The 23,926-nt window shown below is 40.8% G+C and overlaps 3 protein-coding genes and 1 long non-coding RNA gene across 6 annotated transcripts; 2 read left to right on the top strand and 2 right to left on the bottom strand.

Moving 5' to 3' along the window:
- Window positions 1-13: 13 nt before the first annotated feature.
- LOC135344539 (influenza virus NS1A-binding protein homolog B-like) lies at window positions 14-2,397 on the bottom strand. The gene is made up of 4 exons (XM_064541762.1): window positions 2,314-2,397; window positions 1,752-2,163; window positions 627-780; window positions 14-413 (listed from the first exon to the last, which is right to left on the bottom strand). The coding sequence occupies exons 1-4, from the start codon at window positions 2,320-2,322 to the stop codon at window positions 14-16; spliced, it is 975 nt and encodes a 324-aa protein (XP_064397832.1). The 5' UTR covers window positions 2,323-2,397.
- A 945-nt stretch (window positions 2,398-3,342) lies between these two features.
- On the bottom strand, window positions 3,343-17,398 carry LOC135344537 (diacylglycerol kinase zeta-like). Of its 2 annotated transcripts, XM_064541758.1 has the most exons (28): window positions 16,865-17,398; window positions 15,823-15,981; window positions 14,540-14,615; window positions 14,347-14,476; window positions 13,715-13,815; window positions 13,349-13,597; window positions 13,052-13,168; window positions 12,711-12,862; window positions 12,153-12,327; window positions 11,618-11,719; window positions 11,344-11,464; window positions 11,054-11,172; window positions 10,787-10,909; window positions 10,630-10,695; window positions 10,189-10,288; window positions 9,807-9,912; window positions 8,983-9,074; window positions 8,192-8,326; window positions 7,673-7,853; window positions 6,808-6,863; window positions 6,150-6,297; window positions 5,820-5,855; window positions 5,587-5,674; window positions 5,137-5,257; window positions 4,690-4,726; window positions 4,394-4,493; window positions 4,037-4,100; window positions 3,343-3,597 (listed from the first exon to the last, which is right to left on the bottom strand). In XM_064541758.1, exons 1-28 carry the CDS (start codon window positions 17,224-17,226, stop codon window positions 3,551-3,553), a joined length of 3,363 nt encoding a protein of 1,120 aa, XP_064397828.1. In that variant the 5' UTR covers window positions 17,227-17,398; the 3' UTR covers window positions 3,343-3,550. The 2 variants fall into 2 exon arrangements, with proteins under 2 accessions (XP_064397828.1, XP_064397829.1); XM_064541759.1 differs by lacking the exon at window positions 15,823-15,981.
- A 69-nt stretch (window positions 17,399-17,467) lies between these two features.
- On the top strand, window positions 17,468-18,728 carry LOC135344540 (uncharacterized). The gene is made up of 2 exons (XR_010397469.1): window positions 17,468-17,617; window positions 18,087-18,728. It is a non-coding gene; the product is annotated as an uncharacterized LOC135344540 (long non-coding RNA).
- Window positions 18,729-19,000: 272 nt separating this feature from the next.
- On the top strand, window positions 19,001-23,806 carry LOC135344538 (WD repeat-containing protein 87-like). 2 transcript variants are annotated; one of them, XM_064541761.1, is made up of 18 exons: window positions 19,001-19,169; window positions 19,389-19,463; window positions 19,575-19,613; window positions 19,853-19,919; window positions 19,978-20,085; window positions 20,167-20,219; window positions 20,512-20,656; window positions 20,712-20,773; window positions 20,830-20,890; window positions 20,959-20,995; window positions 21,125-21,177; window positions 21,250-21,282; window positions 21,388-21,546; window positions 21,691-21,762; window positions 21,813-21,902; window positions 22,006-22,047; window positions 22,442-22,603; window positions 22,785-23,806. In XM_064541761.1, exons 1-18 carry the CDS (start codon window positions 19,123-19,125, stop codon window positions 22,938-22,940), a joined length of 1,461 nt encoding a protein of 486 aa, XP_064397831.1. In that variant the 5' UTR covers window positions 19,001-19,122; the 3' UTR covers window positions 22,941-23,806. The 2 variants fall into 2 exon arrangements, with proteins under 2 accessions (XP_064397831.1, XP_064397830.1); XM_064541760.1 differs by having other exon boundaries at window positions 19,019-19,122; window positions 19,280-19,463.
- The last annotated feature ends 120 nt before the right edge of the window (window positions 23,807-23,926 follow it).

A 23,926-nucleotide genomic window follows, 5' to 3' on the forward strand; every position in this document is an offset into this window, starting at 1 on the left:
TTAAATAGTGCTATTAAACATTCAGGTTCACAGTTGCCATGACATCTCTTGTAAGGGAGCTTGGCCAGTTCTTAGGGTCCACATAACCTCCCAAGAGCATTATCTGAGCTCCTCCAAGAACAGCGATTGAACACGAACTTCTGGCAGCTGCAAGAGTACCAACAACTGACCATGCTTTAGTCTCTGGGTCAAAACATTGCACCGTATTAGCGGTCAAGTGCTTGTCCTCTAGCCCACTGGCTATGACCAGCTTCCCGTTGATGGCAGCGCATCCTGCTCTCACAAATGGCACTTGAGTGATGCGCTCCCAGACTTTAGGGGTGTGGTCTTTGGATAGTGGTGACGTTGAGGCTAAGAGCTCGGGTAGCTTGCAGCTAATGACCGAGCGAATGGCACCTTCGTGAGGGGAGAGCCTGTGTGTGTGTGTGTGTGTGTGGGTGGGTGGAGAGAGTGTGTGTGTGTGTGTGTGTGTGTGTGTGTGCATGTGGAGGGCAAAATGTTTATTTTGAAATAGTATGCAGTGTATAAATTTGAAGAAGCCATGAAGAATTTGTTTAAAATAACAAAGTACATGTATATATACATAATAATAAAAATAGGCTAATTTGCAAAATATGATTACTTACCCTCCGAGTAGGTACAGTCGGTCGGTCACCTGACAGACAGCTGTGGACATGAAGGTAACGGGCAGAGGAAAGGGAGAGGCCAGCGACCATTGGTTGGAGGTGAGGTCCAACACCTCCACACTGTCCAAGTACTCATTGTCCCCCTCACCCATACCTGTGTGGTAGGTACCGTATGGCGGGTTATTTTCGTATGGTGGAAATTTTCGTATTGTAAGAGCATCATACGAAAATTATATAATTATTCTACCGCAATAAGTTCAACGTCACTATCCTGAGCTGTACGAATATTGAATACATAATTGGGCAATTCGTACGAAAATTACCAGCTATACGGTAATTACAAGAGTAGATGAGAGTGATAAGAGTACCTCTGCTATCAGCTAATCTACTCTTGATAATACCGTAGGAACTATTAATTATTAGATACCGTATTACTAGAATATTTTACTGGTGAAATAAGCCAAATCAGCAGAAAATTTGACCCTTTGCGATCTAACTATTGTGTTCTGGCAAGGATCGTGTGTATTTACTAGTACTAGTTTAGGTTTTGCGGATTTCATTGTTGCGAATTGATCAACCCTCGCAAATTGCAAATGTTTGATGCTCGCAAAACATTCTAGTAATACGGTAAGCAGAGCCAGTGGTTCTGCTTAATTATGAAAAGTGTTTGTATAATTATACATGCATACCTATATCATTCTGAAAGTAGGAACTGGACCTAATTTGGTAGTGTGCAGTGCAACTTTGCTGGCACAGGCAGGTAGCTAGCACAAGTAAGGCTTAGAGAGAAATACCTATACCTTAGTTGATGTAATGCAGCGACACTCTAATTATACGAAAATTGAATATTCAGCCCATAATTATATAAATATAACACCGTATAGTTTTTGTACACATGCAGTCTTAGCAAAGCGATTGAACACAATAGTATACATGTACATGTATTGCAACCAGAGGAGGTCCGACATGCGTGCACGAATCACTACAAGTTCAGTGCATTGTGGCCTGGACATTATCACGTGACCGCAATGACATCAATGCACTGAACTTGTAGTGATTCGTGCACGCATGTCGGACCTCCTCTGACGTGTAACTTTATAGCAGCTCAGTATAAACCACACTAACCTCCAATGACAATGATGTAATCCTTATAGCTCACGGCACTGCACACACTACGCTCGGTCGCCATGGAGGGCAGGAGATGGCACCACTTCTTAGTGCCCCTCTCGTCAAAACTACACACTTTGTTTGTAGTCAATGACGACAGAACAGACGTTCCCCCGACAGTAACCACCAGACCCTTTGCTACAACAAGTCCAAATGTATAATATGGAGACAGCGGTAGAGAGGACCAACATTCGTGCACCGTGTCGTATTTGAATACCGTTCTGGAGTATTCGAACGAGATGCAAGTACCGCCCCCCACGTAGACGTCAGTGTTTCTAACGACAACATGTGGACGGACAAACCCACAGGGCATGCGCGGACACCCTCTCCACAGCAGGGGGGACCGTTGAGGTACGACACTCTTCGAAACCTGTAGTAGCAATATAAATAACTAAATTTGTATTATAAAAGCTTGTGTATCTGTGTAATAATTATTGTGTTAGGTACATAAGTATGTCTTGTGTGAAACACGTACATAGTGACATAACAACCGTCACTAGCTAGCTAGCCTGTAGCTTACTTTGTCCATAGATAGATATCTCAGCAAGACTTCTTCTGAACTTCCTGTAGATATGAAAAGAGGGGTGGGGCTGGTATGCCGCGATATATAATTATTGCTGCATGAATATCATTAAAAGTGCTCTATAATAATTATGGTTTTAGACAGACATCTATGACAGGCAACATCCACCATTGCTGGGCAAATGTGCGCGTGCAGAAGTAAACACACAATATAAAGCTATCAAGATGTGTTAGATTCAGTCAAGTAGTCTACCTCCTGTCTCCACACTACTTTTATACTGAACACTAGAACACTTGGAATCAAAAGCAATGGCACTGAGAGTGGTACAAACGCTTGGAAAACATACAGAAGAATATTCCAACCTGTCAAATCTTGTGGCTGAGATGTGTCAAAAAAATGAAAACGAGAGCCTCAACAATGCAGAAATAGAAAGAATTAGAAACACTAACTTCTCACAAGAACTGGAGTTCAAAGAAGATCCTAAACAATTTGTGTTGGATTCCAAGAAAGCATTCAAGTTGTTCATAAGTGGACTAAATGATGATATGAGATTCGATCAGTTGATTACGCAGGTTCCTCACAACCCCACGTCTTTCCCCTATCAAATGGGAGAAGGCAAAGTTGATGTCGGGCCTCTACAGAAGACGACTGACGTTCGCGTTACGGCCACTTCTACCTAGTACCTAGCATCACAAAAGATCGATGAACTGACGATACACAAGCGAAATTGATTGAGTTAACATTAATTCAGGCTCTGTAAACCCTATAGCTATAAAAATCATCACTTTTTATTTAATAATCATTATAAGTATGCATGTTGCGTGTTTGCTGTAACTTACTCTCAAGGCTGCATTTAATCTACGTTATCACCAAGGCCCAAGGTAGCAAATCAAACAAGCTGTACATTTACAGCTAACACAACTCGAGTTATAGATTTTTTTGTTACAATGTTTCATTGCAAATGATTATTGTCATTGTTGTTGCTATAATTAACTTAATTCAATTTAATTACACCAATTAATAAAACAGCACGCAGTACATGTATAACTTTGCATGACAAATTAAAATTTAAAACAAAACTCAATTTGATAAACGGTAAGTAAAAGATTAAAAAGAAACAGTGTTGGAAAACTTGATATATATTGTACGTATTAATTCAGTAGAGGTACTTTCAAAAAATATTGTTACTCTAACTAGCATTTCTATACACGTCACGTCTGTAGCCTGAGAATATTTAAATTGCAACTTCATCGACATTCCATTTTTGTTCCGACTCTTTACCTGCAGAGAAAGTAATTAAAATAATTAAAATAATAATAATTGTAAAAAAATCCTATAAGAGCAATACGACGCATTGATACAGAGACATGTTCCCACGGCCTTTGGCTTATCTTTTTTAATTAAATTAAATTAGTAAGCCTGCATGGGAAGAGAGCTACTAGTTAAACAGCTTTTTTCCACCAGCATGATATTGAGGTCATGAACTTCTAAGATAATTATGCTAATGTTTGTTCAAGGTGGTTTTAGACAACAACCTTATCAAACACAATGCAAGCTAGGTGGTTTTAGACAACAACCTTATCAAACACAATGCAAGCTAGGTAACCACCATGCTAGCCTCGGTCCCAGGCCGTTTTTTTTCTAAAGAACGTAAGGGGAAAAAATAGTAAAAATAGAAAAAAATCGGCCTGGGACCGAGGCTACCACCACGCATACTAACGTTTGAGGTACATCTTCAACTCTGCGTCGCCACTCTGCACAGCCTTGTCGTACGGAGTGTTACCCTGCACATAGGGGAGCGGGAAACAGAGTTAATAACTTCATAGGAACTTTAAGAACAAGCCAAATGATCAGTTGGTATGTACACACGAACAATAGACGATCACATGACCCGAGTGTCCATTTTGCATGTAGGAAGAGCGGAAATGGAGTCACAATTATAGAAACTTTAGAATACGCTAAGATTACTAGTACACACACGTACACATACACAATCACATGACTCGAGAGTCTATTTTTGCCACAGGTAAGTAATTAACATAACAGCTACACATGAACGTCACTCTTGAGAGATCACCTGATAGTCTCGTCTGTTGAGGGAAGCCCCTGCCTCCACTAGAATCCTGCAGATGTCCACATACCCAAACCAGGCCGCTTTATGGAGGGCAGTCTGATTTCTGAAGGGTTTTAATTCGATTAAAAAATTAAAAAACTGAGTATAAGGTATACTGACTCGTGTACTTTCATGAAGCTTAGTGCTAGCATAGAGATACTGCATCCAGTACACAGATAAAGTAATGGCTTGATGGCTGACACACAAAAATTGCAATAACAAGACAATTATTGAACACATAAAATTATTTAAACTCTCACTTTTCATCTTCTGCAATGTCCAGGGAAGCTTTGCTCACTGTAAGACAGAGTGTGTGTGTGTGTATAGTAGTACACTGTCATGTGACTATATAGTCCGCAAAATAATAGTCATTCTTCAAAGTTAAGGGAAATGCACACACTGTGCGTACAGACATCACATGCACACACTGTGCGTACAGACATCACATGCACACACTGTGCGTACAGACATCACATATGCTACAAAACATTACAGTAACACTTTATGAGCAATAGAGCAATCAATAAGTAGTTGTAAGAATTAATGTTTTATGTATAGCTATAATAACTATTTATATAGCTGGACATAAAACCTTTATTCTTACAACAAGCACAAAACACGTACGTACTCATGTAGCTATTTGAGCAATTAATGAATCAGTATAGGAACAGCTAAAGCATCACCAGACAGGCAAATGACCTACGCACCATTATCCACAATGTACTGGACCGCTTCCTTCTTCTCCAGTCGAGCAGCGTGATGGAGAGGAGTCCAACCATTTGAGTCAGTCGCAGTCAGCTTGGCTCCCTTACCGTGGTGCTCCTCAACCTTGGGGAAGGTGAGGGTAATAAACACACGCAGAGCTTTGGTAGAGAACCAGTTATACCTTCTTTTTCTTCACTTTTTTTCCCACTACTAGTAGCCAACCTCATGAAAACAGGTACTATACGGGTAGCTACATGCAGCTCTGTATTTGAGCAATATACAAGCTCTGGGGGGGGGGGGGGGGGGAGACTAGCCAATCCCAGGAAAATCAGGTACTACAAGCATAGCCATGCAATAGCTGTATGGACTTATTTCTATACAGTATTTACTCGAACCAGCTATAGTAAGCTTTAGAGCTAGTTAGCTCTGTATTCGACTATGTATTGACGTACCTCAGCAATTTTACCCCTTTTGACGGCATCAAAGAGCGCCTTCTGAACACTACTAGGTCCGTAGGCGTGAGCGTCCGTCTCACCAGAGCTGCGGGAAATTCGTAGTTACCATGACAACATTCACTCACCAACACGTGGAACTATTGAAACTCAAGTAATTGAACATTTAATTAACAATTAGTAGGTTCAAAGAATTGGTGGTAATTTAGCAAAGCAAAGTAACGTGAACTCACTCTGTGTCAGGGACAATGGTGCAGCGGAGAATGCCCCTGCAAAACAAACCAGGTATCACAAGTAAGTACAGTGTTTATGTACCAGCTAATAAAGCATCAGTTTGGGAACACATCCAATATAAAAATTTGTTTGAATTTATTAATCAGCATGAAAAAAACCATGGCATACACTACACTACAGTACTGTACATGTATATGTATATGTAGCTCTTTTATAAACTGATATTATTATAATTAAAAGTAGACCGACAGCCATTCCTTTGCTCTAGTGTATAGCTAGAAGATCTCTTAGATAAGTGTAACGTGTACACATGCACATACGACACTCACAGTTCATCATCTGACGGTGCTGGTGTTCCTTCGCTGGAGGTGCTGGGGATGTCGTTGCTAACGGGAACCTCGAGAGCAGCTGCCGGGATGCGTACCGGACTGTTGCTAGGGGACCTACTGCTCACACGTTGCTCTTCGGTCGCCAGCTCTGAAAGGGTTTAATCAGCAGAAAAATTGACCTTTTGCAATCGTAACTATTGTGTTCTAGCTGGCAAGAATTTACGACTGTATTTTACAAATTGATCAACCCTCGCAAAGTTCTCAGTTTGCATAATTATGTTTGATGCTCCAAAACAGTATGTTATTATTATTATATGTAAACACAAGAGTTGCAGCTTGACACTTTTCCCACCACCTCACCTCACCTCATTCTTAAGGCTTGTGAATACAATTAATGACAACTCAGGAATTGAAAAACAAACCTGCATGCTCCCAAGGGTCAAGAGCACACTTGTGACTAGCCATGGTCACTAGGCAACCACTACTCCCACAAATTCCTTGACTTGCTGTTGAACTGGCATATAATTATAGAGATGCAGTACACCTGATAACTTAATTACCTACATAACTAGAACCCCTGCAGCAGCACAACATCTGAAATTTAGCTATTTACAATTAATTTTCATGGCTCTAATACATGTTCACTACCAAGGCTCACCATATGAAGGGTTCCTGCCAAAAGCTTTTCGTTTGTCTTCAGCACTTTCCAAACATCTGTAAAAGAAAAAAAAAATTGTGTATGCCACCACACTATTTTAATTAACGATACGTGACCTTGACAACGTAAAATAAATGTTACCAACATTTTCTTCAATGCATGCTCTAGGTAGCCCCAGAGGAGGTTCGACACGAGTACCTCGATTAGGCTTGGTTCATGTGCAAAATTCAACAGTAAAGTAATTGTTGCATGTGACTGATTACCTACATTTCAGCCTAATCGAGGTACTCGTGTCGGACCTCCTCTGGGGTAGCCCTAGGGATAAGGGCCACACCCATATACACGTACACATGTACAGTACCTGTTAGACTATTTGGCTACATAATTATAGTTGTGTTTAATTACATAACAAGAAAAGAGTTCTTCTGTTAGCATGTGAGAGGATGTCAATTAGTTGGCCTGAACCATCAACAATATAAAGCAGCACACAGCAGAGTCTGATAGTGGAGCGTGTGCAGAGCATTTCATTGTCAACAGTTCAAGAAAGTGAACCCACTAACAAGTGCTGTACCCAGGGAACTGTACACATCCTAATAAGTGTTGTACCCAGGGAACTGTACACATCGGGTAGCCTTTCTATATGCACTGAAGCTCAACAAGTATAGCAATCTGTGCATACAGCTATTGAACTATAGACATGACATGCACTCATATACTCAGGTTTCCTTTGTGCTTCTGTGTGCTTCTTGATATATATAAGGCTTTATTTGAAAGGTATTGACCACAAAATAAGTATACACACACACACCTCACACACACACATTGCACACCCACACACACACACCCACTACACACACACACTAACCTTGCCTGCTCCATGTCTGGAGAGAGCAGAATGGTGGGGTTAGGATCAGTGCTTGTCATGGGTGATTGAGAAGACAACTCAACAACAAATAGACCATCAGAGAACATATCACCGATGTACATCGCCTCTTCTTGGTCGGGTAACACCTGGAACATGCGCTCCACTCTCCCAGTCATCGCAACTACAAGGAGGGGGAGGGGCTAGGGTAAGTCACTATAGTACACTGCATACACACGTACGTACAAATAGCATTCTCAACTCTCAACTCTAGTACTATGAACTATAGTAAGTACTGTGTGTGCGGAGGAGCAAGGTTGGTAACTATAGCTATAATAGTATACAGCATACAAATAGCCTCGGGCAGACCATATATAGTCATGGAAACTGCATGTTTTAATTTATCACACCATACACCGTCTTGTTACAGAGGGGACACAATTTACATTTAGCGTACGTACCTAATATTATACACATGCGTGCTTAAGTTTAGTCAGGCAGCTCAGAAGCGTACACACTCACTGTCTAAGAATCGCCAGTTCTTTGCCAGCTCTTCCTCCCCGTCCTCGTTCAGATCGTTAGTGAACAGGTTCACCTCAGCTCGTACCGTCCGCAGACAATCCCGCGGACTCCCGTGGACTATACCAACCGACTTGGCTGCAAGGAAAAATGAAAATGATTAAATAAACTTGTACTAATAGTGACGGTTCAAAGATAATCACCACTAAAACTTGGCTGCAAGGAAAAATGAAAATATACCGAAGTGACGGTCCAGAGATGCGCCAACACACTGCATGGTCAGTGGTGGTAGACAAAAATAACCAAACAAAAAACCTCTTGGGCCTCCCCTCCAGTTTAATCAATAGTTTGGGTATTCTTTCAGCTGCCATAACTTGAATTCCGTAGATCCAATTTCAACGATTTTATGATTTTCTGAAAGCTTAGAAAGAGACCTTTCAAATGGTACCATCAAAGTTGATATTCGAGAGATAAAAGTATTTGCCAATTTGGCGATACCATGGATTATAGCCCATGGTCCAAGGCCGAAAAATGACAAATTATGGCCCTAACCAAATTTTGGATTTAAACACATCATTTGAAAGGTCTTTTTCTAAGCTTTCAGAAAATCCTAAAAATTTTGAAATTGGATCATCAAAACTAAAGTTATGGCTGTTGGAAGATGTTCAACTACAACAACCACATTATAGGCTATAAAAGAGGAAAATGTGTGCTGAATTGAGGATTGAAAATTGCCACCATTTTAAAACATTTTGGGCACATCACTGACTCTATTTATACATGTAAGGACGTACCAATCCTCTTTAGCTCGGGGACGTCCGAGCGAAACCTGTCGTACTGCTCAGAGGTGACCTTAGAAACAGAGAGCTTGATACGATCCACAACACTATACGAGGATAGAGGAACGATAGTGTAAGTAGAGCAATGGAGGACAAGATCAACTCGTATACAGATTAATATCGTGATATAACTGCCACTGCATAATACAGATACAGGTGGGCGGGGACAGCCTACCCTAGGGTCAGATGTCCCCTGTATGACACTAAAGTATAGCTGGCATTACCTAACCCTTGGGTGTGGTTGTATATAACCAAGAGTTCATTAGGAAGAGTACGCAACTCCAATAGACTGTGCATTCCTCCACTCCTACGTCACAGATACTGGCTGTTGTAACCGCAACAAGTAGGAAAGGCAATGAATAAAATTAGTAACGCTGTTATTCATTGCCTTTCCTACCGCAGTTGTAAATGAATAACATTAGTGATAATCATCACAATCATATCACTATGTTATTCATTGCAAATTTGATTTCACAGTTTATACACCAGCATGTGGTTGTGACGAGGGTTGAAGAAACGCCTACTATGGTTTTAAGTGGAGTTGCGTACTCTTCCTAATGAACTTTTGATATAACATGTCATATAAATTAGGATCGAGGATCAAGTACGTGTTACATGAGAATGAGTGTGAGAAAATAAACGTATAGTACTACAAGTAAAGCCTTATAGCTGCGCGGAACTACAAAAATCAGTATTGGGTAAGAATCATCATTTCTACTTATTCAATGTGTACTCGCCACAGTTTCTAGCATTGGGTGAGTATCATCATTTCTGCTTACCCTTGAAGTGGAGTGTCGACATTCAACTTTCTCCGGGCCTTGGTTACCATGGGAACCTTGTTTTTCAGGACCACTTCAATCGCAGATGGGAGGAGCTTGCAAGCCTCTGTATGTTCAAGGAAAGGTGTACATTTATAACAACTAAAATTACTAAGTACATGCAGTAACTGTTTGGCTGTAAATCTATCAAAACCTTGGGCTACAGTTAACAATATGAGGCGTTTTGGTAACTAATTCGACTGTAAAATTTGGGACAACCAATCTAATAATCATTAATTCAGACTGCTATGGAGACATTCACCAGGCTGGATTAATTCTAGAGTTGAAATCAGCCAGTGATGATCCGAATGTCCTATACAGCTATATATATATATAGGCGTACCTCCGTCTATCTGCACCGGTAGAGCCTTGGTGGTCATGATCTTGACATGTTGACATTGAGCTAATCGTTCCCCGTGGGCCAGTCCAATGTGCAGCTTGGCCTGGAGGGGACACGTGTGATAAATCTCTGATAATTAAGCTACTTAATTTCATACATATGAAACAAGTACCTCAGAATAAATTCACCTACTCATTGCTAAATATTATACAGAGAGTGGGGAAAGAGAAATGTGGTATACAGCGGGTATATTTCGAGGGTATAAATGTTCGCAGTTTTTTTACTGATCAAGCATGTACCGCATGCATGCATGCATGCTGCAGAAAGGCTGCTATTCCGCGAAAATTAAATCCGTGAAAACCTTTCTAACGGTCAATCCGCAAAATTGTATACCCTCGAAATGCACCCGCTATACGGTACAATTGTATATACACACAAACTCACAAGAGTGGCTGCCCAGAATCCCAACACTTCAATCCTCCCATCGTCCATTTTCTGAGCTTCAATTCTCTGGAACAGCAATGAAGTTAGATACAACACTATGAGCTTGACTGTTCTAGTTCCTTAACCACACCCACACCACACCCACTCACATACATACCTGATCTCTAAAGGGGGGTGTGCCCCACGGGTTAGTCCCTGCACTGTACGAGGGAATATTGAGCAGACAAATGGCCTCCAGTTTGAGCGCTCTTATCTTGGGCGTCAGGTCCTCGCCATCACCCTGTGATGTCATATGATGTCATAATCATGACGTACAGCTTGATTATACGAAATTGCTAGGGAACTCTTTTAAGACACGCCATAATTAAACGTAATTACATGTACATACAGGTTGTTGCTATAGCTACTATCAACTGAGCCTCACCCAGAGCTGGATGTGATCGGTCATGTTGTGGAAGCGTCTCAGAAAGACATCTCTACCACCTCTCTTGGTATAGAAGACCTTGTTCTTCAACCGACTGTTCAGCTTTTCAGGATTGGCCTCTGAAGAATTCAGTCATAATTAGAAATCACCATTTATATTATTTATATTATTATGCTCTTATTTGCAAGTCCCTATGTATTCAAAAAGGGTCCAATTATCTGGAGGCTATAATTATAACAATTTTAATTGTAGAAACTGCTAGCTACGTATGTAAAAAAACTAAAACTCACCTCTTTCCAGATGGAACTCTAACACAACGTGGGCGTCGGCTCCGATACTAAAGTAGTTGTTGATGACATGGAGAGGGACATCCCCCACAGCGTCAGTGTCCACCATCTGCTCAGGAGGCAGCTGTGTGTGTGGTGTGGGTGGGTGGTGTGTGTGGGTGTGGGGGGGTGAGCGGCTATAAAGATTGGCTTACATGTATGTGAAAACAATTCAGTAACTAGACACTCAATAGCGGACAAACACTCAAGCATGCATATCATCTGATGAGTGGCGTACATTAGGGTTAGGCCACACCCCCAGGTGCCAGCGATCCATCTCCACCACTGGCCCCTCCTCCACATGCTTCAGGATCTTGTCAATAGGTTCGTCAGTATAGCCCTGAGGGAGGAAGGGAGAGGGAGGGAGAGGGAGAGGGAGAGGGAGGGAGAGCGGGAGGGAGAGGGAGGGAGGGAGAGAGGGAGGGAGGGAGAGGGAGGGAGGGAGAGAGGGAGGGAGAGAGCATAATTATAATAATTATCGTCTGCATATGCACGCATACACACCATTCATTGCTAAGCATAAAGATACAAACAACTCATTATTTTTTTAGTACCTGTACAGTATGCAAGCAACATTGTATTTTATGAATGGACATGGCAACAGGCTGTGCAAATACCGTATGTGTACATGCAGCTATAATTAAAAGTTGAAAAGCAGATAGATGATTTTTATTACAATTCTATACACACACATGTACAGGATGTAAGAAACATAGGCCATGTCATAATAGCCAGGTACACGTAGCTAGCATATAATAATCACAGGGTCTTACCCCTCCCCACTTGAGCACCCTCGCGAGATCGTTCCCTGTGCCCAGAGGCAGTATACCCAGAGGCAGCGACGGTTGTATGTCCATCTGATCTAGAATGGAGAGTACCCAACCGGCCGTGCCGTCGCCACCACACGCGAGCACACGAAGATTGCTGACACCACGGAAGAACTGGAGCCTGGGGGGGTTCAATGTCAAGTAATATAGTCGGCTTAAATTCTCACTCAGTATGGTCTAAGTTGGGGAAGAAATATAAGTAGAATCTGATTCAACCACAAAAAGTTTAATGTTATTTTAGTCAGCTCGAAATACTACATGGATATTGATGTACGTACTCAGTAAGTGATATATCCAGTTGGGGAAGAGAGAGTCTAACCCCTGTACATGTATACGTGTAATCATGTTATCACACACTTCCTGCATATCAGCGCTACTACCGTATAGCGGGAAAACCGTTCTAGTTGAACAAATTTTTCACCCCTGGAAAATTACCCGCTATACAATGTACAAAAGGGCTTCGCTTCCTAAATATATACAGATACACGTAGTATGAGGTCTTACCCAAACTTAGGTCCTCCCTGGGACAGGTCAAACACTTGTCGAGGGTTGAGCAGCCATTGAAAAGTGTGCAATAACTTGGCTCCTTGTTTCCCACCGCTCTTGGGGTTGATAAAGACGAGAAGAGGTTTGTGATTGGCTACAAACGATTTCACCTACGTACATGTATGTGTGGGGGGGTGGGATGGGGTGGGAGGGGTCAGAAGATTTCGTTAATAAAAGCTTTTTTATCTATAAATAAATATAAATGCTAGATAATTATTGCATCTATGTTTACGACAAACCTTACTGCCACAAAAGTGCGTGTACTCTAATTTCAACATTACTATACAAACTGCACTCACGATAAAGTTCTTGGACGCTCTCTCGTCAATTTTTCTCCTCCGACTTCTTCTCGTTTTTCTTCGAGAGTTCTTTGGTGAGGTCAGTTCACTCAAGTGTGGAGAAGCTTGTGGTGTTTGCTGCATGAGAAGGAGGGAGGGTACAGAAAACTAATAATATGTCCAGAATTTTCAAATTGGTGGCTAATTTTCACACAAATTTGCCTTTTTTATAGCCCAATATGTAGTAAACGAAGCAAAGTGTGCGTGAAACACACCCACGCACACACTACACACACATATACCCACACACACACACACCAGCTCGGGGGGTGTTCTGACGATCCAGGAGGGAGGGATAATGAGATTTCTCAACGGTCCCATGTGACACGGCTCTTTACGCAGTCTATTATCAAAGCATATCATACAGTAGCTATCTCCACACCACGAGCAGCTGACCCCAATGAACTCTCGTCCAGTCAGCTTTTTCCAACTCCCGAAGCCTTTCTCGCACTTTTTGCATCGACCAACGGCTTTTCGTCGGTTTAGGAAATGATGGTTCTTGACGGACTGTGTGTGTGTGTGTGTGTGTGTGTGTGTGTGTGTGTGTGGGTGGTGTGTGTGTGTGTGTACAAGTATTCCGCTCTACTCGAACAAAAGTGGACAGATACATTTACTATAACTCACATCTCTAACTTTCTGTCTGATTTCTCTGAAAGTGTACTTGCAGTAAATGCCATCGGAATGCAGTTGCTTGATGCATGTAGTGTGGGCCACAACTTTACAAGCTGCACAGAAACAACAATAATTACGTAAACTCATTGTGAAATAAATGTACTAGAGTAACCCACGCTAACAGTAACTGGACAATGTGTACATTCAATCTCCACTAAGTCAGACAAAAGCAAACATTCCAGACACAAATAAAGGAAACGGCTAGTGAAAACAAATAGTACTTTTCCAGGTCTTCCCTCTCCAATTAATACACGATGTAGTACACTCAGTATAATGAGGGGGGCGTACCAAGACACACACGTACGAGCCTATAATAATATTATTACGGTATGTCAACTACAAACGAAGCTGTGTATATAGTTCCATAAATTGATCCACAAACAGATCGAGTTACCAATAACTTCAATCGAGGGTGACTGCATTAACACCTCTAACAGGAATACACCATATCAACAGAAACCACAAGAATGACAATTTCACAACTAAATGACCACGCATTCGTTTAGTTCTTGGAAACCAATTTGTCCGATACTTGGTCGCATTACTTTACATATCAAGTAACGTATGCAGACATTTATACATACCAGAGCAACGCAGCTTTGTCCTCCTCGGGTGAAATGCTTTCAAATGCTGACAATACTGAGAGTCGCTGAGATAACACGCTTCTCTTGTGTCGTGCTCGTGCCATATGTGACAGCTGCTGTCTGCATTCTCCTGCGTAGAAATAATACTTAAATAACTGTCCAACTATACAACATGCTAGCTGCACACACTCACTTCCCACGAGATGGGTTGGTTCACGAGGGCGGCTGTTTCTTGAGACAGTATTCGTGTTGTTCTGCTCCCAGTATCTCTGCAAGTAAAAGGAAATACACTGATGTATACACGAGCTACCATGGAAACACAAAAATGTCATTTTTGTACAGTGCCTGATTTGCATAATTTGTAACTTGTGCTTTTCACAAACAAAATGTTAATAAATGCACACACAACTGGTATGTTGGTAATTATGTACCGTTATGTCATGTGTGCATGTCTACTACCGACACTGTAAAAGTAATAATTATACAACTGAAGCATAAATAAATTTATATTGAAGCCACAATCTAAAACCTAGCTGATACATACACACAAAGCACCGTACAACATAAGCACAGTTAAACTAAGAGGGGGTGTGTTGCATGGAGGGGGCGTGTCTGTGTGCGAACATTGTGGTGTATATATTGCAGCCATAATTCAGAAAATAACAAAAAGTGAACTATACTTTAACAACAAAGGAATTATAAGGATACCAATAGAAGTGACTAAGACTAATCATATTTGACACTTCAGTATTTACAGCAAACAGAAACAGTTTGACTTATATAACATCTAAGCGATAAATCACATGACACGTACTACAGTGGCTTGAGTTACCAAACATCTTGTGTGTGGTTTTATATTTATATCTATCAAAACTTTGGCACACGTACGTAAACATAGAACAGTTTTGCAAAACAATCTTCAGTCGATCACACGCGACACAAAGGATATGTTTCAAAACAGCACTCCATTGAAATCTTACTATCTATCGAAATGGGACACACAAGAAATCAATAACTAAAAGCTACTATACCAGAAAATTTGCACTAGCAACAAAGCTAAGTAATCACAAGGTTGGGTTGATGTTGCTAAACCAATCAATGGGGCCAGCCCACTCATCCGGATAGGCGCTACAATGTTAACTATATTCATGACTAATTTTGTTGTTGATGAAAGTTATAGCGACTGTAAAAATAACATTTTAATTCCTCCCACTCAGTTCTCATATAACGTACTCCCGGCTAACTTGCATGCTCCTAAATGCTCGTAAAGTACCCATGCAGTAAAGTGCCCATGCAGAGAGGCTTTGCTTATATTAACACACACACACACACACACACACACACTATCTGAGACGCCCACGCAATACACTAACCACACTAAGACCTGCCCACACAACATTCACCACACAAACTTTCTTGCAAGTCTTCTATGCTATGTACCCCCCCCCACACACACACCCACACACACACTTGTACCGTGCATGTTGGTCTAAGTCAGAGAGCATTTCCTCGAGGCCAATGCTGTGGCGATTGGACAGAGGGGATTTAGGACGGCTCCGACTGTTGCCAGTAGGATGACGTGGCACCAAACCACTTATGGTGGCGCTCTTAGGAATAGGAAAGACTTCTTCACAACTGTAAGAGTGAATGGTGAGTAGATACTTTTAAGCCTATGTTTTAGAATTAGTTCAGGCACAAAATTAATAAAATTGCCAGTTAAAATTTTGATGAGGACATTGCATGAATAGGGAAAGACTGAAAGTTTAGATGTACAGGCGAGGCCACTTTGTTCACAGCTAATTCTCGTGATAGGATATCATCGAGTGTACACGTGTTTTATTGAAACCTTCAGCTAGTACAGATTTCTAACTGCATGTACATAGTAAGAGAGGCTTCCCCTCGGTGTACATGAATCAACAGAGTGCCTGAAGCTATACAATCTATGGCAACTATACACAGGAAAACCTCATGGCTGCGATGCAACAGGTTGCTTGTTGATCACTAGAGGTCATAAATTTGTGGGGGATTGCAGTGGTGCATAGTCTACTCATTTACCACATAGGAGTTGTGTTAATTATTACACAAGTAAGCTGTGAAACAACAATAGGTGAAGACATTACACAACACACACACACACACACACACACACACACACACACACACACACACACACACACACACACACACACACACACACACACACACACACACACACACACACACCACACACCCACACACACACACACACACACACACACACACACACAACTTTATTACCACAAGCTCTAGCTAGTGGATGCCTCAGGCCAACCTAGTTACTGTCAATACGAAAATTTAACCATGTGCTAATAAATACACTACGGTATAGCTAGCTAGCCAGACATGTTGAAACTGCACTGATAAGAGACTGTCCAAAACATCAACACAGAAATACACAACAGAACAAACCCTCAAACAATGGTCAATAGATTAGCTACAATTAAATAACACCTGTAGTATAGTACCCTATACTACTTACCCGAAGTCCCCTCCCGGTAGTGACACAAGTGAGTCCCGACTTTGCAGGCCAATAGTTTTTTTTAGATCCCCACTCATAGGGCTGATCAAACTGCCTACTGAAGATGCAGTGCTCTCAATGGAGGCTTGACGACCAGAGGAGGCACTACCAGCTCCTGACTTAGACAGAAAATTGAGCCTGGTTTGGCTTGTTCTCTCCCTTCTGTTGGGTTTGATAGGGTAGGCTTCTTGCTCAGACGTAGAGCTAGACATGGCTGTAGCTACGGCTCCGTTGTCAGGTTCAGGTATAATATTTAGTGTAGAGAAGATACTTGACTGTACTAGGCTATTTGTGACACTTGTCTTCCTGTATCCAGTTGCCATTCTGTACTAATGTGTGGTGGGGTTCGGCGGTAGGCTTCAATGCATTCCGATCTAATCACTCGATAGCCCTAGGCCCTCACTTTCTTTAACTTTCTCGCTGTACTGTGAAGATTGGGTGTCTATTTACCTATTAATTACTGTCAGAGACGGAAACAAGGGTTGTATGTACGGTACGGTGGTCTAATTATGGTGGGACACACCCTCCTACTCAGCCTGCTCTAAAAAGGGGGCAGGGCTCGGTTGCTACATAGATAGTAGAGGAAGGGGATTGTGAACGAGATCACGTGCGCTATAGATCATACATGAGAGCTGAGGTCTATCCGCGTTAGACCGCGAATTGACTAATTTTGAGCGGGCTAAAGACTTTTCAGAGTTTTACTCGGTTCTAAAGGTAAGAAACGACTATCTAAGAGCCTTAATGTCAGTAGTAATCTATACTAACAATATTTTGAGCGTTTTAAGTAATAAGATATACCTGTTGAGCTACAAGTTAGCTATGACTCACCATTTACCTGTTTTTAGCACTGTTTGGGGAGAATCTAGTTTCTGATACACTTTTAGAAGCTAGTAAGCATATTGGCTGTTTCCTTGACTTGAGCTTTAACAGGATAGCCCCTTTTTTTGATATATAAGCTTTTTGTTGTTCTCCAGTGTTGTGAAATAAGTCGAATGGGGTGCCTTCTTTGTGTGGGGTGTCCTGATCTGACCGTTCACAATTGAAAGTTTTAGTGTGCATTTTCTGATTCTTTTAGCTTTACTCTATGAGAATAGCTATTACATAGTAGCTGTACTAACTCGAAAGAATAATTTTGCCTCAATGAAAAAGTGTGAAAATGTCATGTTGCTCTTTTCCCACACAGGTGTGATTGTAAACAATGGGCATGGGAAGTCAGAAATTGCGTTTTTTCAGCGATAGAAAAGCAAGAAGCAGCAGACATCCCCCGTCTGCTCTCATCAGCCTTTACCTGAGTCGACCAGCAACTCTTGAATCTCTCCACTTCTTGGTTGCCAAGTCAGTGTTGAACTAATTGCCGTCAAGAACGTGCTCACCATTGTCAAGCTACCAAGAGTTGATGTCATCGTCACCTCGTGTGTTCAGTGCCAGCTCATTTGGAATTTGTCAGTACGTTCTGAATACACCCTTATACCCCCTCTCTCAACTCATCACTCCAGTTCTTTACCAGCGTGCTGTGCTATTTTGATTGAGATACATCGATTCCCTGAACTTTTGTGATGAAAATCCTGGCCTTAAATGTTTAATTAGATTTGTGAAAGCATCACTCTTCTACACTTATTATAGTTGATCAGGTAAGTTCTGTCAAAAAATTGTTCACGAACCGTTACCCAAACGCAGAAGACCGGACTCTGACAACACATTCTGACTCATATCATTCATAATGTACGTGTATCTTTACAATGTCATAGCTTGCGCTTGTCTGCAGTTCATAATAATGTTATATAGATGATGAGTTGTCATGGATATTATATATTGTATAATTGTAGCATGGACACATTTCCAGAGTAGAAAGAACCTACAAAAAAAAGAATTTCAAAACTAAAAGCTTGCATACACACATAGCTCAGAGTCCTACTTCCTTGATATGTCTTCACTAGCAGAAGGGCCCACAGAGGAGGCTGCAACCATACCCAGCAACACAGATCTATATACTTCCTGTCTACTTCCGGCCATTCTGCTAATGCTTCCGTCTAACACGGACAGTCCATGAAATTGAGTTCACGTGATCTCGTTCACAATCCCCTTCCTCTACTATCTATGGTTGCTATTACAAGCACTTAGTACAACAGTAGTACAAGCAAACTACAAGTTGTTTACAAGCAATCTAGCTGATTTAGTCCATAATTTTCAGCCATAAGTTCTTACATGTAGTTACAAAGATGAGCAATACAAATATAGAAGAAAAGGAAGCTCAAAATAGGATAAGGTATGTAAAATTGAAGCTATTAGTTGCATGTCATTAACACATGTCTATGTGCTTATGTGCTATTTGTGACGATAACATACAAATAAAGTGGTGAAACAAAGCATAATTATATGAGACTGTACAAGATCTAGTGTAACTAACTATGAACAAAGCTAACACAAGCTCAATGGAGACTCAATCTTTGCCTGACATGTGGCTCCACTATTTCTCAACCCGCAGGTCAGCCCCAGCTCACATTCTAGCTGGTAGGAGACTGCTGTGCTCCAGGCAATCGAAAACCTGTTCAAAAAGAAGGTGAGAAGAAAATAACACTACGTACTTCGATCACTTGGTGTGGTATTTAACAAGTGTGTGGCTCAATGTGTACTAGCTAATCATTCTTGCATCTTGCTTCGCTGCATGCAGGATTCCAGGAAGCAGAGGGACATCACGATCCAAAAGCAGGTAAATTAATGCCAGCCACCATGTTCTATCAATGCAATGAAACCTGTCACCTTTGCGCACACCAACAGTGGCTGTAATAACATATATATATAGCTTCCAAATTTCAAACACACGCTTTACCTCGAGGGCTTATTAATTTGGCTGTATTTTTAAGCGCTTTATTATAGGATGACCAGGTAGACAGGTTTCAGCAGTTTATTTTATTTTATTGAGTACAATCATTGCACGCACACATATAGAGGAAATTATGAAAGGAGCTTCACAAGCACATCACCTGCTAAACCACAGCCTAAGCAAACTTTGGTGGTGAGTTTTAACAGCATCGAGATATTAACTATCAGTCAAACACCCCTCCACTGTGTAGTCAACATCTATAGTGCGAGCTCCAGGCTACACCCTCACGCGTAATCCCACCAATGTCAGAGTGGACATAAACACATCGACTTTCTTTGGAGGGAAGGATGAACAGGAGGTGAGGTTCCATGCATGCACTTAAGTTCATGCATGTGCTCACTGTAAATTAATCCATGCTACCATGATTATATGAATACAGAGTGTGGAAACGATTAGGTCAAGCTCCAGATTGTCAAAGCCATCCAGTAAAAGGTATTAAGCATTTGATTTACGCCTTGTTTTTTACATGCAATTGGCTTGTAGATGTACAAATTAGTGGAAGGAAGCAATTGATTGTATATACATGTACATGTACATGGTGGGAAATTCCCTTCAGCTACCCCACCATGTATGTACGCAGACTATACTTCCAATGTATACAAATGATGTACACAAAATGGAAAGAAACAAATGATTGTACTTGTACGACCAAATTTTATACAATTTGAACAAACATGCATGATGAGAAATATTCCCACAGCTAATTAGCCTCCTATTTACACAGGGACTCCCCCACTGCCTCCACTGTAATGAGGGCAGCCATGCTCGAGAAAGTGACGCAAGAAAAACAAGTACTGGAATTGGAGATAGCTGAGCTACACATTCAGATGGAGTCCGTTCAAAATAAATACACAGAGAAAGAAAATCAGGTGAGATTAAACTAGTATTATATTTAATTCACGACAGGTCATGGTTCACTGATAGAAAGAGGAGGAGTTCTTTCAAGCTACCGAGAAGATACGCAAACACCATCAAACCGATATAGAGTGAGTTATGTGATTACGAAACCAAACAATACAACCAATGTTCGATCCTACTACAGAGAATTGGAGGAGAAGCATCAGCAAGAGATGTGTGTCATGCAAGACTACCACAATGAATTGGTGAGTATGTATATACAGACATTTTAAAGATGGCGTTCGTGCTCAATTGTTTCACATTAACATTGCAGGTTAAAACTATCACCAAAGATTATGACAAAGAAATAGGTAAATAGTGTTGTTTATATGATACCATAATTTTATAGCAAGCTGAGTAAATTTCTAAGGAGAAAATTTTCCAGATTTTTAGCAAGTTAGATCCTAAAATTACCTGCTATATTATATATACTTGTACAGATGAATATCAAGAGAGATTAAAATTGGCCGATGAGCAACTACAGGAGTCTGTTGTGAGTTGGAATGTCATATACGTAAGATCTGTCCCTGTATTTATTGCCGGAACTGTTCTTATTATATAACAGAGAGAGAAAGAAAAAACAATAGGAAACCTAGAGGTATGTGTGCATGTGCAGTGCATGCACTCATGTATGAATATTACGGTACTGCATGTGTCTACGTATCAAACAACATATTGTATAGCTCATTTTTTACTATAACAGGAAGAACTGAAAGAGCAACACCGTGACGAGATACAGCATCTCACGGACACGCTGGGGGAGGAAGCAAAGAGGAAATTAGAAGAAACCCAGGCTGAGTTGAAATTAGAACACAGACAGGAAATTGAGGAAATAACTGCCGATCATGAGACGGAAATTGATGTAAGTTGAGTACAGTAAATAATATTTAATTTACAGCATATACATTCCTATATATATAGCTGACCAAATATAGACGTGTAATAATTATAATATGGTACGATAATTATGTTTAGAGCTGTGACACTTTACCAATTCGCCATGCAGGGAATGAGGGAAAAGTACAATAAAGCAATGGCCCTCAAAGATGACCTACAAAAGTCCATCAAAAGGAACAAGGTTGGTGTGGATCAATCAGTCTTGCATGTATTCCAATTCCTTGCGTATAGAAATTGGAAAAGGAGATTAGTAAAAATAAAGAGAAGATTCAAGCCGCCAAAGAACAGCATACCGAAACTGAAACCCAACTACAAGAAACTGTGAGTATACAAACAGCCTATACAATCATGTATGCTTGCAATGTGTATATGCAATATGATCACTATCACATCTTACGTATAAAATACCTCGTTCATTCAACAGATAAGGAAATTGAAGGAACTACAGGATGACTTCCAAGAAAAAGTATAAAATGACAGCAATCCCCTGCGTAAACATGTAGTATCTTTCAGCATCCATAACTTTAGTATCATTGATCCAATTTCAACGATTTTCTGATTTTCTAAAAGCTTAAAAGGATACCTTTCAAATGGTGTGTTTAAATCCAACATTTAGATGGGGTCATAATTTTTTGCTTTTCGGCCTTGGACCATGGTATTTATTTGGATCCATGGTATTTAGCCGAAATTGGCAAATCCAAAAATAGATGGTACCATTTGAAAGATCTCTTTCTAAGCTTTCAGAAAATCATAAAATTGTTGAAATTGGATCCACAGAATTCAAGTTATGGCGACTGAAAGAATCCCCGAGCCATTGATTACACGGGGGACAATGGGTATTAATTAACTATTGGCTACAGGTTTGGATGGTGGAGACTAATTACAGAGACAGAATTGATGCTCTGAAGTCAGAGAACACTCTGTTAAGAAGACGACTGCTATGGAAAACAGACGAGTTTAGCGATTACCGTGCCAACACTGAGAGGCTACAAGCAGAGGGAATACGATCAACCAGAGAAAAGGTTTGATTAGCTGTAATATCAGAAATGTGGCCAGAATTAAGTGGTGCCTGTTTTGAAATCCTCCATTCAACACAGAAAGTACACGTATATAGTAAAGTAGGCCTAATTTAAGAGAAGGTTCCTGTGGGCACATCCCTGCTATATTAATATCACAGTATGTTAATTCACATTTATTGTACAGCTGCAGATTGTATTGAGAGCACGGCAGAAGGCGTGTCTAAGTATTGCCATGGGAACTAGTGATATGTACACACAAGTGTCACAAGGTCGACCTGCAAGTGCACCGATAACTAAGTCAGAGAGAAAAAATGCAAAACTAAAAACGGACACTCAGTAGTTTCAATATTGCATGTGTTTGTTGTTCATTTTAGACTCTGAATCTCACCAGACAATAATTACAATGTATATACATTAACATGTTAATTCACTTATAAATGTACGTGTTGCAAACAAATTCTGAGGACAATAGGATGAATTTCCTATATGAAACACAAATAAGGTGCATTCAAAGCATTATCTTCTATTCTGCACCATTTCCTCTCTAGTTACTATAAGAGTAAAAAGCTAGCTCTTTCTGGAATACTCTGACTCTACACAGTACTACTGTATACATACGATGGCCAAGCTACTTCTTTTGATTTGCTCTGCTAGTGTTCTACTGCTCCTAGCAACCACCAGTTCAGCTGCTCGATATCAACCAAGGCACAGGGACAGCCGTAGCCGGGATCCGTGCGAAGATGGGAGAATGAAAGACAAACCTCAATGCAGCAAATCAAGAGAAGTCCAGCCAATCAAGATGAAGAAGTTTCCGAAGCAGTGGGATTCTCGTGCACGCAGATTGCTGAGCCCTTATGGACAACATAACAGAGTCCTCGTTTCTCTACCGTATCCAGGAGAGGAGCGAACACCGTCCAAGAGAGAAGAGAAACGTGAAAAGCCGACAGAGAGTCCTTGTAAGTACAAAGAGACAGAGAACAAGAAGACAGAGTGCGAGAAGGAATTGGAGAAATCTCGCGAGAAAAAGCCTTGCAGCAAGATTCCCAAGATAAAGTCTGCCCTGAGGGTTATTGACGGAATGAGGGAACTCCTTAGCATGGAGTAGTTACATGTATAGCTACGAGGAACAATGATTAGAAAGTTATTGATGATGCAAATTAAACATGTTCATTTCTTGTAAGATTATAATAGTGATTGCAAATTTAACATGAGCTATAGTCTAGTAGGAGACTCAGGGATTGAGGGAATAATTATACTGTGTAGTGGACACAAGTCAACATAGTAAAGAAGAGCACACATCAAACCTAATAAAAAACGTTAATTTAC

The sequence above is a fragment of the Halichondria panicea genome, chromosome 11, assembly GCF_963675165.1.
Source record: "Halichondria panicea chromosome 11, odHalPani1.1, whole genome shotgun sequence".
Lineage (NCBI taxonomy): Eukaryota > Metazoa > Porifera > Demospongiae > Suberitida > Halichondriidae > Halichondria > Halichondria panicea.